We start from the raw sequence: 14,263 nt of genomic DNA, 5'->3' as shown, positions 1-14,263 counted from the left end.
TGCTGAGCCTTAGCTGACGAATGTCTCAATGGCTCTCTATGGCGTTCATTCGCTCACATTGATCACAGACGGCCTCAGACCACCAACCGTCCCCCGGGGCTGTGCATCTCCTTGTCCCCTCCCCGCATGCTGCTCCTCGCTCATGGCGTTGTCTTCTCTCTCTTTCCCACAGGACAGCCGATCAGATTCATGACCATGGGGGATATGAAGACCCCAGACTTCGACGACCTCCTGGCAGCCTTCGATATCCCCGATATGGTCGATCCTAAAGCAGCTATCGAGTCTGGGCACGATGACCACGAGGGCCACATCAAGCAGAACGCCCACGCGGACGACGACTCCCACACGCCCCCCTCCTCCTCGGACGTGGGCGTCAGCGTGATCGTGAAGAACGTGCGCAACATCGACGCCACCGAGGGCGTGGAGAAGGACGGCCACGCCGCCACGGGCAACGGCCTGCACAACGGCTTCCTCTCCGCTGCCTCCCTGGACGGATACGGCAAAGACGGAGCGCAGTCCTTGAAAGGAGACGCGCCTACCTCAGAGGGGGCCCTGAAGGACTCGGCCTTCAGCCAGTTCAGCCCCATCTCCAGCGCGGAGGAGTTCGACGAGGAGGAGGAGAAGATCGAGGTGGACGACCCCCCGGAGAAGGAGGAGATGCGCGCCAACTTCAGGTCCAACGTGGTGACGGGCCCCGACGCCCGCCCAGACTACGGCAAACTGAAGGCCCTAGGAGGCGAGGCCGGGGCCAGAATGGGTGGCCCGGCAGCCTCGGGCAGTGTGGACAAGGGCAAAGTCGTCAAGCGGGAGTTGGAAGCCAACTCCCTCAACCTGAGCGTGTACGAGCCTTTTAAAGTCAGAAAGGTGGAGGACAAGCTGAAGGAGAACTCTGCCGACAAGGCGCTGGAGAACAGGGTCCCTGACGGGAAGCTGAGCTCCGAGAAAGGCGAGGGCGCCAGTGCTGGCGGTGGTGGTGGCCTTGTGGGGGTGGCCCCGGCGAAGGCAAAGTCATCCTCCAAGCTCTCCTCCTGCATAGCGGCCATCGCGGCCCTCAGTGCTAAGAAGGCCGCCTCAGACTGTAGCAAAGAACTGGGGGCCCGCTCGCCGGAGTCCTCTCCGTTACCCAAAGAGGTCAGCGACGGCCCCGTCACCCTGGAGAAGTCTCCCGAGCCCCAGAGCCTCATCGACGGCATGAAGAAGGCGCCCGGGAAGCCGCCGGACAGCCCCCGGAGCGTCTCCAGTGAAAACAGCAGCAAGGGCTCGCCGTCCTCTCCGGCGGGGTCGACGCCGGCCATCCCCAAAGTCCGCATCAAGACCATCAAGACTTCATCCGGGGAGATCAAAAGGACTGTGACCCGGGTGCTGCCGGACGCCGCCGACCTCGATGTCAGCGTGGGGAGAAAGCCATCCTCGGAGCAGACGGCTGCGGTGATGGCGTCCGTGACGTCCCTTCTGGCGTCACCGACACCGGCCGCCGTGCTCTCCTCCCCTCCCCGGGCGCCCCTGCAGTCGGCGGTGGTCGCCAACGCGGTCTCCCCCGTCGAGCTGACCCCCAAGCAGGTCACGATTAAGCCCGTGGCCACGGCCTTCCTCCCCGTGTCCGCCGTGAAGACGGCAGGCTCGCAGGTCATCAACCTGAAGCTGGCCAACAACACCACGGTGAAAGCCACGGTCATCTCGGCCGCGTCCGTGCAGAGCGCCAGCAGCGCCATCATCAAAGCCGCCAACGCCATCCAGCAGCAGACCGTCGTGGTGCCCGCGTCCAGCCTGGCCAACGCCAAACTCGTGCCAAAGACTGTGCACCTCGCCAACCTTAACCTCCTGCCTCAGGGTGCCCAGGCCACCTCCGAACTCCGCCAAGTGCTCACCAAGCCTCAGCAGCAAATCAAGCAGGCAATAATCAACGCGGCAGCCTCGCAGCCGCCCAAGAAGGTGTCGCGGGTGCAGGTGGTGTCCTCCTTGCAGAGCTCCGTGGTGGAGGCCTTCAACAAGGTGCTGAGCAGTGTCAATCCAGTCCCAGTTTACATCCCCAACCTCAGCCCCCCGGCCAACGCCGGCATCACGCTGCCCACGCGCGGCTACAAGTGCTTGGAGTGTGGCGACTCCTTCGCCCTGGAGAAGAGCCTCACGCACCACTACGACCGGCGGAGCGTGCGCATCGAAGTGACCTGTAACCACTGCACGAAGAACCTCGTGTTCTACAACAAGTGTAGCCTCCTGTCGCACGCGCGGGGCCACAAGGAGAAGGGCGTGGTCATGCAGTGCTCTCACCTGATCCTCAAGCCGGTCCCGGCCGATCAGATGATCGCTTCTCCCGCAACCAATGCGTCGGCGCCACCGCCCACCACGCAGAGCTCCGTGGGTGCAAGCGCCCACACGGTCACCAAAATCCAGACCGGCATCATGGGCACCGTCATCTCGGCTCCTTCCAGCTCGCCCATCGTCCCCGCCATGCCGCTCGACGAAGACCCGTCCAAGCTCTGCAGGCACAGTCTGAAATGCTTGGAGTGCAACGAGGTGTTCCAGGACGAGACGTCGCTCGCCACGCACTTCCAGCAGGCGGCAGATGCAAGCGGACAAGTAGGGTATCCTCCACGCGGGGGGTTTCGCGGTGGCTCTGTACACGCGGGCGCTCGGCGTGCCTGCAGCGTCAGGGTGTGGGGTGCTGATACACCCAGGGGGGCCGGGAGTACTCAAGAAGCACAACATAAACACGGCCGTCGAGTTGATGCCGTCTCACTGCGCCCTCTTAGGACAGGGTAGAGCTGCCCCCGTGGGTTTCCGAGACTGGCACTCTTGAGTAGAAAGCCTCATTTTTCTCCTGCGGCGGGTGGTTTCCGATGGCTGATCTTGCAGTGTGCAGCCCAGCCCGTAATCCACGGCACCGCAGCGTCCCTCTGCATATGGACAAGAGCGGGAAAAGGGCCCTGTGTCCACAGAATAGGAACAGTGGAGAAACACGAGCATTATTTTTAGGGGAAGAGGATTCTTTCCAAGGTAGGAATAGCAGGTGGTAGTTGAGGATTTAATAGAATGACCGTTCGGGAGAAGGAAAGGGAGCTGGTGCTGGGGTTGCTGGAGTCTGCGGCGAGTCACCATCTCATTCCACCACACTTAGTGTCCAAGTCACGCTTCACCGTGAGCATTCTGGGAGTCTAGTGGCCATTGGGGTTTAAAGAAAAACATGACCATCACCATTGTAACAGAGTTTTCAAATAAAGCCTTTGTATAATTCGGCACCACTTATTGAGCACAGAAGCGCTGTTGTGGTGGCCCAGGAAGTGTTTTCAGGCATTAATATGCACCGTAGTAATGAGTGCGCACCCAGGTGAACGGGGGCTCATCTCCGTTGAAGTGGGGTGCAGCGGTACTTGTAGCTACAAAGGGCGTCTTCACGGCGACGTGTGCGGCGTGTGCTGGGCGCCTCTGAGCTCTGTTGCTTGCTTCACCACGCACCAGCCAACTCTCACAAGTGCATGCTGCCCGTGGAAGTCGCTGGGCATGCTGTGTGTTGGGCGGAACGGGCTAGACCCAGGGAGACCATGCATCTGGCGCCGCGCACAGGGATCGGACCCTAGTCCGAGGTCCTGCACGCTGTCCGATAGGATGTGTCTGGAGACCGGCCATTTCCCTCCTCCCACTCTTTGTTCACCCAGAGGCATCTTTGGCTGCCTTTCAGAAGTCAGACGCGGCTACGGCGATTGTTCTTAGGCAGTCAGAGTTCACTGTCGCTGGCTTTTTGAGTTGGGGGTACCTCAGTCAGTCGTTCTCTGGATTTCCAGGTTAGAGCTTGCGTAGTGGTGGCGCGTGGGGCTGTGAATCAGAAGGTCAGCTGTTCCACACCTCCAGCGGCTCTGCAGGAGAAAGATAGATGAGTGACAGGCTCAGAAACCCACAGGCGCAGTTCCTGCCCTGCCCTGCAGGGGCGCTGTGAGTCGGACGGCAGTGAGGTTGGTTTCTTCAAGCTTTTGTCTCGATGTCAGCTCCAGGGGATGGTCCCTGTCTTCAGATTCTTGTCTTCCTTTCCTTGGAGATGACGTGGCACGTCCTTCCCCTTCCGTATGTGCTGGCCTGTCTGCTTAACCTGCTCTTTCCTATCTCAAAAGAGATACATATAAGACACTTCTTTTAAAACCATTTTATTGGGGGCTCATACAGTTCTTGTCACAATCCGTACATACATCCACTGTGTCCAGTACTGTGAACATATGTTGGCATCATCATTCTCAAAACATTTTCTCTCTACTTGGTAGCCGCTCATTTAACCCCTTCCCCCACCCGGCCTCCCTCCTTAATGAACCCTTGATAATTTATAAAAGGAATTTTCATGTTTTATACTGACCAATGTCTCCACCCACTTTTCTGTTGTCCGTCCCCCTGGGAGGGGGTTATTGGTAGATCACTGTAATCAGTTCTCCCTTTCTCCCCTCACCTTCCTCTTCCCCTCCTGGTATGGCTACGCTCAGTATTGGCCTTGAGGCGTTTATCTGTCCTAGATTCCCTGTGTCATGAGCTCTTATTGTACCCGTGTCCTTGCTCTGGTCTAGCCGGATTTGTAAGGTAGAATTGGGGTCATGAGAGTGGGAGGAGGAAGCATTAAGGAACTAGAGGAATGTGGTATGTTTTGAACTTCAGGAGCCCTGGAGGAGGAGTGGTTACCTGCGGGCATCTAACTACATGGTCAGCAGTTGGAGACTACCAGCTGCTCCCTGGAGAAAGAGTGAGACTGTCTCAGAAACCCCCGGGACACAAGCAAATCCATGGACACTCTCATATGTATATAAGAGAGAGTCTTATACAAAGGGTAATTGTACATTAAAAAAAATAATTTTATTTGGGGCTCATACAACTCTTATCACACTCCATACATATACATACATCAATTGTATAAAGCACATCCATACATTCCCTGCCCCAATCATTCTCGAAGCATTTGCTCTCCACTTAAGCCCTTTGCATCAGGTCCTCTTTTTTTTCCCCCTCCCTCCGGGTAATTGTACATTAAGAAAGCATCCCAACCCAGTCCAGTCCAAGCCCATAAGTCCGATATTAGCTCATATGTCCAACACCAATCTATAATGTCCTAGTCACACTCATGAAACCCATGCAGTGACACTGAGTGCAGGATGATCATGGTCCAGTGGGTAGAAAGTCTTTGGAACCAGTTGTAAGCATCTCAGTGCTGGCAGGGGTCTCTATGTGGCTGCTCCGGCTCCAGAGGTCTGCTTGCATCAGGGTAGCTCCATGTGGCTTCTCCAGCTCCCAGGGCACAGTGCCATTTGTCTTGTCAGTAGAGCGTCTCTCAGGGAGTGAGCAGAGGGAGACGGAGAGAACAGCAAGGCCATGGAACAGCTCCAGAGAGCCGTGGCTGATGACCTCATGCTGGTGCTTGGGGTCGGTCGAGCTGAGTGTTCTCTTTGCTCACCTTGTCACCTCTGGTTCAGAGCGCTGCTCTTTCTGTCTTGAGGGATTGCTTTCAAGAGCAGAAGAAGCTGAGCCTTGTGTGATTTTGTGTCTGCCGTGTGGTGGGGGGCCCTGGATGGTGTCCTGGCTTTTCCCTCTTCCTCCAGCTTGTGTGTCTCATCTGCGTCTCCTGGCATTCGGGGGGCCCTCAGCTGTGGCTGCCCTCAGTCGAGGGAAGAGGTTGGACATGGGCAGGAAGAGAGGTACTGCCTCTGCTCACCGTTTATCCTGGTTTTGCTGTGCTCTTACCCATTTGGGGTTGGAGGGATTAGGCAAAGCTGCGTGACCCCCCACACGCAGGGAATACCTCGGATGCTTTTTCTTGAACCGCCTTTGCGGCTGCCTCCGTTGGACTTCCCTGTGTCTTCCTGGGTCAGTGATACATGCAGGGTGGCCACATCACCTTGATTGCTAAGGAGTGTCACGGAGACCGTACATGCACCCCCTGGCCAAGCCGACATTGAGGCACGCACTCACCCCTGGTGCCTCACCCCTGTGCTCTGTCCTGGTTCCTGTTTGCCCAGAGCACAGCATGCCAGGAGCTGCAGTAACTGCAGAGCCAGGGCCAGCGGCTAGCAACACAGACATGCCACGGACACCTCCTGTCTCTCGATGCCTCTTTTCCCTGTACGTTGTGATCCATAACGCTCCTCCACCATTTCCCTTCTTCTGCAGTGCAGGTGGGGATTCTGTCTTCTCCCTCAACAGCCACAGCCTGCACCCTCCTTGGGTGGAATGGGGTCATGTCTTCAGCACACAGAGGCCCAGGAGGTCGCCCCTTGACACTGAGTGGACGCTGCCTCATGGCCATTTCCCATGTGTGTCAGAGTTGGACCGTGCCCTGCAGGGTTTTCTTGGGAGAGTTTTGGAAGTGGGTCGGGCCTGTCTCCACAGGTGTTTTGGGGGGCTGGAGGCCTGGAACCTTTAACCTTTCAGTTGGTAGTTGAGTGCTTAGTTGTTGGCGCCACCCAGGAGCCCTGGTAGCATAGCGGCTTATGGGTTGGGTTGCAAACCACAAGGTCAGCAGTTCGAAACCACCCACTGCTCAGCAGGAGGACGAGGCTTTCTACTCCTATAGAGATGTACAGATGAAAACCCTCGGGGCAGTGCCGTTCTGCCTGATGGTTGCTATGAGTCAGGATCGACATCATGGCAGTGAGTTGTATCAAAGGTAGGTACGTGAAGGAGCCCTGGTGGCGTTGCTGGGTAATCATTGGACTGCGCACCCACCGCAAGGTCGCCAGTTCTAACGTACCGGCGGCTCTGAGGTTAGAAGGTGAGGCTATCTACCCCCATAATGACTTGAAGTGTCAGAAACCCTGTACAGGGTGGCTCTAAATTGGAATTGACGGCAGGCAGTAGCTTTGGCTTTGGTGTTTACACAGATGAATTGAGACACGCCTCCTTCGTACTCTCTGCAAGAGTCCTGGTATGGGCTGACCTCAGAGATACTTCGGGGTCAGTCTCGGCTGCCCCAGTAAGGCAGGGAGTGCCTCGAAGCGAGTCCTATGAGTTAGCTTGGTTTCCCGGTGCAGATGAGCACCGTTCCCATGGGCATGTCCTCTGTGAGGTCAAGTGCGATCATACGGCACGGCTGGGAGTCTTGTGAGAATGATCGCAAGGTGACGCCGAGGTAGATGTGACCGGAGTGCAGGCTGTTGGGGAAACAACACCTGGATAGACTTGTTTGGTGCGGGGTTGCCGAAAACCTTAGGTTTGCACACAAATCCCCCAAACCATGGTATCTGCAAAGTGAGGTACAGTTACCCTGTGATTGAGGTCCCTTCTCTAAGGGTTTGCTAGAAGCCCATTCCCAGTGGAAGCATCAGAGCCTGGAGGGAGGGGTCTTTATTTTGAAATACCCACTGGGCTGGTTGGGAGTTGGGGAGCCCATTCTCAGCTGCCAGGGAGCCATGTCTCACATCGAGAGGAAAATGAGGGACCTCTTCCCAGACCCCTCTGCCATCTGGCTGGGCAGCCAGGACCCCCCCCTACCCCTTCCACTCCTTCCTCCAGCCCCGCTCAGCCCAGTCTCCAAAGGTGTGGGTGTGGCCCAGCACTGGTGGGCTGGGGCTGCCGCGTTTCCTGTGGCCTTTGGCTCGTTGGGGATGTTTGGGTTTTTTGCTGTGTGACGACTCCCCATTAAAAGGAGCCTTGGTGACCTCTATGAGCAGTTTACTCTGTCCTGTGGGGTGACTCTGAGTTGGCATTGACTTAGCGACAGCGGGTTGGGGCTGGTGTTGCTCACTGCCCTGCCAGCTTCTGCTGCTCCAAGTCTGGGGTGCGAGAGGCAGAGCGATCCGGGGAACTCACCCTGGTATCATTCTGAGAGCCCCCAGGCCCCGCTGCTTTCTCTCTGTGGTTCCAGGTGGTCTCCTTAAGGCCCAGGGCAGTGCCTCCTGGTGGGAAAATAGTGTGCTCCCTATCCACTCCGTCTTCCCTCATGGCCTCCCTGTGGTCAGGGAGTGACCTGGAGGTTGTATTACCCCGCCTGGTTCCCAGCTGTGATTTGGAGTCAGCTTCCTTTGGGGACTGTCCATTATTCACCCTCTGAGGATCCCTGCCCTCCTCTGGATGCAGACAGAACTCCTGTGCAGCCCGCATATCCCTTACCTGGCCCACCCCCGGGTGCAGGAAAAATAGGGGGTTCTCATGTTCTTTCCCACCTGTGGTGGGCTGCCTCCCCCTCCCTGGCCTTTCTTTTGGGAACAACCTCTTCATGTACCGCCGTCACCCGTCACCCTCTTCTTCCTTTATGATTTGGACAGAGCCCTGGGAGCACAGAGGTTAAGGCTCTAGCCTGCTAGCAGGTTGGCGGTTTGAATCCAACAGCCGCTCCCCTGGGAGAAAGACGTAGCCATCTGCTTCCATGAAAATTCCAGCCTTGGGGGCCCAGGCATTAGAATCGATGCAGCAGGGGCAGAAGTTCTGAAGGGATCCTTTTCTGAGTTTTCTCAGGGTGCTTCCCAGCACAGCAGCGGAGGCCCTGGCTGTTGGCACCACTGCCCCCTGCTCGCCCCACCGGTCTGCTTGTGGTGGAGGAAGCCGAGCTTGTGTGGCGTCTGCTGGGTCCTCCCTGGCCACTTGCTCCTACAAAGGCCCTCGGACAGTCTACCTGCCATACTAACTGCCATAGAGATCTAATGACCACTGTGTCATACCTGGCCCTGAGCTTGGTGACACCCCCAGTGCAGGGCTCTGGGAAGAGCTGGGAAAGATAAATGGTTGAATTCAAGGCCCACCTCGCTCTACGTTCCCCAAGCCCAGTCTTGGATCTGCACAACTCTCCGGTCAATGATGGGGGTCTGGCTGAAGATGGTGAACCCGGGTCCCACACTGTGTCCCTGCTGCACGCGCGGTGCTGGTGCTGTGAGCACAGGGCACTTGGCAGCAGACTTTTAACCCCATGGGACGGCCCCACCAGCAGGTTTGTGATCAGGCGGCCTGCCTGCTAACGATCTTGGCTTTGGGAGTGGCATGAGGAACTTTCTTCTCTTCGCCATCAAATATTCAAGTGCTGAAGCCTGTCGTGTCAATAATTTGTTGATCGCACCATGTGTCGGAATGACATTGCTTCACCTCTTCACTAAAACCTGGGCCAGGGTTAGCCCAAGTGCAGGCTGCAAATCCGTCTTCGTCCTGTTGGATTGGCCCCACATCAGCCAGAGGGGCAAGAGAGTCAACCGTAGCGGTCCCCTGGTCAACCGCTCCATTTGGTGCCGTAAGAAAGGAATGCCCATGGGTGATGGACAGAATCTCCAGGCCAGGATTCTTCATAGTCCCCCCTGCTGATCCCTGAAGACACGGAAACACCATCTGAGAGAATCCAGAGGAGGCCTGAGTCTGTTTTGAGGGTGCAGGAGAGTGGCCCTGGTGTTGGGGTCAGCTTTTGTTTGGGATTCTCTATGACAGCTGAAGCCAGCGCTCACTCTGGGATGCACCCCGCGCCGCGTGCTCTCAGTCGAGAAGCCCTGCTGAACCGTTCTCCCCCAAACGCGGTTCCCCACCAGATGCTCAGGGCACCTGTGTACTTACCCCATTGTTAAAGTTGTTCGTCTGGGACCAGTCCTTGCTGGTGCAGTTTCTGCTTGGAGTCACACACATCTCCACACCCCCTGCCCCAAATAACAAAATCCAGTTACCATCCAACTGATGGTCATCCTGTGGGTGTCAGAGTACAGCTGTGTCCCTTAGGGGTCCCCTCCCCCCTTTTAGGGATGTTGATGGATGCTTTTTTCCAGAGTAGATCCCCAGACCTTTCTTCAGATACCCCACTGTGGACTTGAACCTCCAACCCCTGGGTTAGCCGCTGGGTGCTTTCACCATTTGTGCCAACCAGAGGCTCCCGTCTGAGAAGGGTGGCTGCGGTCAAGTCTGTGGTTCTGACTCACTGCGACCCCTACGTGCAACACAGTGGACTCCCCTCCCCCCGCTTCCTATGCCAGCCCGACAGTCGTTCTTATGTTTGAGTCCGTCGATGCGGATACTGTCAGTCCCGCTTGTCCAGGGCCTTCCTCTATTTTGCTGCCCCTCCCCCACTTTACCAAGTGTGATGTCCTTCTCCAGGGACTGGTCTCCTGACAACACGTCCACAGTAGGTGTGTCTACATGCAGGAGGGTTATCAAGCTTTAATTCACCCAAACTCCAGTGACTGTCCCTGTTGCTGGGCTTTGCTCATTTTAGCTCCCAGCTCCCACGATTTGGGCACAAAATCACTGCAACCAACTAGATTTGGGGATCGGAGATGCCCATGGTCAATGTTTACCGTAACGATTTCTTTGTATCGATGACTTCCATGTATACGAGTACCGACCTGAAACGTTTCTTGCCGTGCTTGTTGGTGAAAACTGTACAGCAATGGAAATGCAAAAGCAAACAGCTGTATTTGATCATTCCTGTTCTGGGACAAGAGGAAGCGACTTGATTGGGCGACCGCTCCTATGAGGCAGAAACAATTTCCTCAGCATCTGGGTTGACTCAGGAGCTCGGCACGATGCCTGTGACCTTTAGCACGCTCATTAAGTTACAGTCTCAGGTTGCTGTCGGCTTTGGGTCTATTTGGAATGTAAGCGTGCATGTATGCTCTGCTTACTCACACTGTGGTGGCCTCTCGCACGCCTCCCCCTGGACTTGCGCTTCCCCTCCTTAAAGTAGGATTTGGAGCATCTGCCTTGGTAAACTTCATAATTCCTCACTCACCGAGGGAGGATGCTGAACCCCGACCTTCTCTGACTCCCCCTTGGGCTCCGCCTGGTCTCCTGTGGCTGGTGCAGGACACGGGTCAGTCCTTCAATCTGTTAGACTGGAGGTCCCTCTGAGCTGGGGCTGACGCGCTGGCAGCCAGCGACCTCTAGTGCTGCCGTGATACGCAGACCGTGGTCTTGACCAGCGGAGCGTTATTTCTGCACACTCCGGGACGCTCCTGCGGAAGGCTCACCTGTGCACTTGCTCGTGCTCTGCGCCCTGAGGAGGAAATCTTCGTGCCTTTTCAGCTTGTGCCCCTTGGTCCTGGGTGCCCTTCTCGGGGCGGCATCTCTGCCCCTCCCCTCTGCTCGCTCTCTTAATCTGCACTTCCTGTGTGTGATAGGATGTCAACTTACGGCACGCCATGCACTAACTGTGCCTCATGAACATAGCAGAGAACACCCACTCCCAGGTGGGATGATAATGGCAGGTGTGGGGCTGGGGTCTATGACAGCGACTTCTGGGGACACAGTCTAACCTGTGACGACACCTATCCCACCACCTGCCCCTCTGCGTGCCAGCGATTGGTTTCAGTGCCGGGCAGGGGCAGAGAAGGCTCCGTAGGAATAGTTGTAAAGGATGAACCGTGATTTCCCCTTCCATTTGCTTGCAGCTTTCTGGTACAATCTGACAGTTGTCGTTAGGGGCCTTGAAGTTGGCTCCGACCCACAGTGACCCTGTGAGGACCAGAACCAAACACTGCCCGGTCCTGAGCCGGCCGCACTATCGTTCCCAGGTTGAGGCAGCCGCTGTGGCAGTTCATCTCCTTGAGGGTCTCCCCGCCCTTCGCCAGCCCTCCTCCACTTTACTGAGTTACGTTGTCCTGCTGCAGCATCTCATGTCTCCTGACAATAAGCCCAAAGTACGGAGGATGAAGTCTTGCCCGTCCTGCCTCTGAGGAGCACTCTGCCTTACTTCTTCCAGTGCAGATCGGTTTGTACTTACAGCGGTCGGTCCCTGGCACTTTTCGATAGTTTTCTCCAGCACCACGTCCTTCCTTATTCAGTGTTCATTAGGTAAATCTGCTGCACGAGACCTCTGTAGAGTACTGAAGGACAAGGGTGTGACTTTGAGGACAAAGGTGCGCCCGGCCCAGGCCCTGGCATTCTCCGTTGCATGGTATGCATGTTTCACTACTTCTCTCCAAAGCGGCCATTCTCTCAAACAAACAAGGCAGACCGAATATAGCAGTCAGCTGTTCATTAGGGAAGTCCTGAAGCACAAATTCATTATCGGATGACGTGTTTAGAATGTCAAGTGTGATGTGAAACCCCTTGAGCATGTTTGGTTACACTTTCTTTTCTTCAGAGGGCAACTTCTGTCATGTTCAGCTGTGTGATTCTCTAGAAAGCAGCCTTCAGTCCGAGAGTGCAGAGTCAGCATTTTAAGGCCTGCTTCCTGTGGTAGTTCGGGTAGACCAGAGAAACAAATCCATAGAAACAGCTTTATGTACAAGAGCAATTGAATATTGAGAAAACAGCCCAGTCCAGAGCCAATCCATAAGTCTGATATTAGCCCCTATATCCAATACCAATCGATAACATCCTCTTCAGACTCATGAAACTCATGCAATGATGCCAAATGCAGGAAGATCACAGGCCAGTGGGTGGAAAGTCATGTGGATCCAGTGGTGATCAAAGCATCTCAGCACTGGCAGGTAGAATTGGGATCATGATATTGTGGGTGGGGCTGGGGTGAGGAAGCATTGAAGAACTAGAGGAAAGTTGTATGTTTCATCGTTGCTATACTGCACCTCGACTGGCTCATCTCCTCCCCACGACCCTTCTGTTAGGGGATGTCCAGTTGCCTACAGATGGGCTTTGGGCCTCCACTCCACACTCCCCCTCATTCATAACGGTATGATTTTTTTGTTCTTTGATGCCTGATACTTGATCCCTTCGACACCTCATGATCACACAGGCTGGTGTGCTTCCTCCATGTGGGCTTTGTTGCTTCTGAGCTAGATGGCCTCTTGTTTACCTTCAAGCCTTTAAGACACTGTATCTTTAGATAGCCGGGCCCCATCCGTTCTTCACCACAAATCTGTGCTGGAGGTGGTCCTTGGATTCAGGTGGCTGTATGTACACTCACGACTCTCTTTTGGCTCTCATGCAGTTCTTTTCATCTTCATGCTTCAACATGAACTCGCCGATAAGCAACTGGTGATGAAATAAGCACCTACTGGTGGCCTTGGACCCTTCTTCTACCCGATGACTTTGAGCTTCTCTGTGGTCTCTCTTCACAGATGTCGTCGATTTAAATCCTGTATCTTTCATCTGGCAAGGTCCACTTGTATAGGTGCAGTTCAGGTTGTTGAAAAAGGATGTTCTCCGTGACGATGCCTTTTTTCTCGAAAAGGCCTCTCCTTTTTAAAAATGTTTTATTAGGGACTTATAAAACTCTTATCACAATCCATACATATATCAATCGTGTAAAGCACATCTGTACATTCATTGCCCTCATCATTTTCAAAGCATTTGCTCTCCACTTAAGCCCTTTGCATCAGATCCTCTTTTTTCCCCCTCCCTCCCCCCTCCCCCCTCCCTCATGAGCTCTTGATAATTTATTAATTATTATTTTGTCATATCTTGCCTTGTCCAACGTCTCCCTTCACCCCCTTTTCTGCTATCCATCCCCCAGGGAGGAGGTCACATGTAGATCCTTGTAATCGGTTCCCTCTTTCCAACCCCCTCTCGCTCTACCCTCCCAGTATCGCCCCTCACACCCCTGGTCCTGAAGGTATCAGCCGCCCTGGATTCCCTGTGCCTCCAGCTCCTCTCTGCACCAGTGTACATCCTCTGCTCTATCCAGACTTGCATGATAGAATTCGGATCATGATTGGGGGTGGGGGGTGGGGTAGGAAGCATTTAGGAACTGGAGGAAAGCTGTATTCTTCATTGGTGCTACATCGCACCCTGACTGACTCATCTCCTCCCCTAGACCACTCTGTGAGGGGATCTCCAGTGGCCGACAAATGGCCTTTGGGTCTCCACTCTGCACTTTCCCCTTCATTCACTGTGGTAAGATTTTTTTTGTTCTGATGATGCCTTATACCTGATCCCTTCGACACCTCATGATTGCACAGGATGGTGTGCTTCTTCCATGTGGGTTTTGTTGCTTCTGAGCTAGATGGCCACTTGCTTACCTTCAAGCCTTTAAGACCCCAGTCACTATCTCTTTTGATAGCCGGGCACCATCAGCTTTCTTCGCCACATTTGCTTGTTCACCCGGAAAAGCCCTCTCTTGCGATCCTCTGGGGTTGTTTGCATCGCCAGGGTCGACTCTTCAGCTGCCTGTCCTCTGTTCCAGCCATGGCATTCTGATCACTGGTCGTCACCACTGCAGCCGGATAGCATGTGAGATCAGTTTCAGACCTCTGAGCGTGGGTGGAAATCTTCGGATGTCTTCATCTTTGTGGTTGGCACGTGAGTTTGAAGAAGCGTTCTCGTTGCCGGTCTTCCTTGTAGGCGTGTGGACCACATCCGCACACTGGTGGCAGCACTTCAGGAATGGACTTGAAATTTATCCTTTAAGACAACATTGTGCTCCGACATC

At 55.1% G+C, this 14,263-nt stretch overlaps 1 protein-coding gene across 13 annotated transcripts in view; it reads left to right on the top strand.

Annotated features, from left to right (window-relative positions):
- ZNF532 (zinc finger protein 532) overlaps positions 1-14,263 on the top strand; it is a 112,548-nt gene that overhangs the window by 46,046 nt on the left and 52,239 nt on the right. For all 13 annotated transcript variants that reach the window (XM_075533187.1, XM_075533190.1, XM_075533189.1 and 10 more), the window contains one exon: positions 173-2,580. In XM_075533187.1, coding sequence (XP_075389302.1) covers positions 190-2,580 — 2,391 coding nt within the window. In that variant the 5' untranslated portion in view covers positions 173-189. The remainder of the gene's footprint in view (positions 1-172; positions 2,581-14,263) is intronic.

Source organism: Tenrec ecaudatus, chromosome 15 (genome assembly GCF_050624435.1).
Source record: "Tenrec ecaudatus isolate mTenEca1 chromosome 15, mTenEca1.hap1, whole genome shotgun sequence".
In the NCBI taxonomy this organism is placed as follows: Eukaryota; Metazoa; Chordata; class Mammalia; order Afrosoricida; family Tenrecidae; genus Tenrec; species Tenrec ecaudatus.
This window is presented reverse-complemented; position numbering and strand designations above follow the sequence as displayed.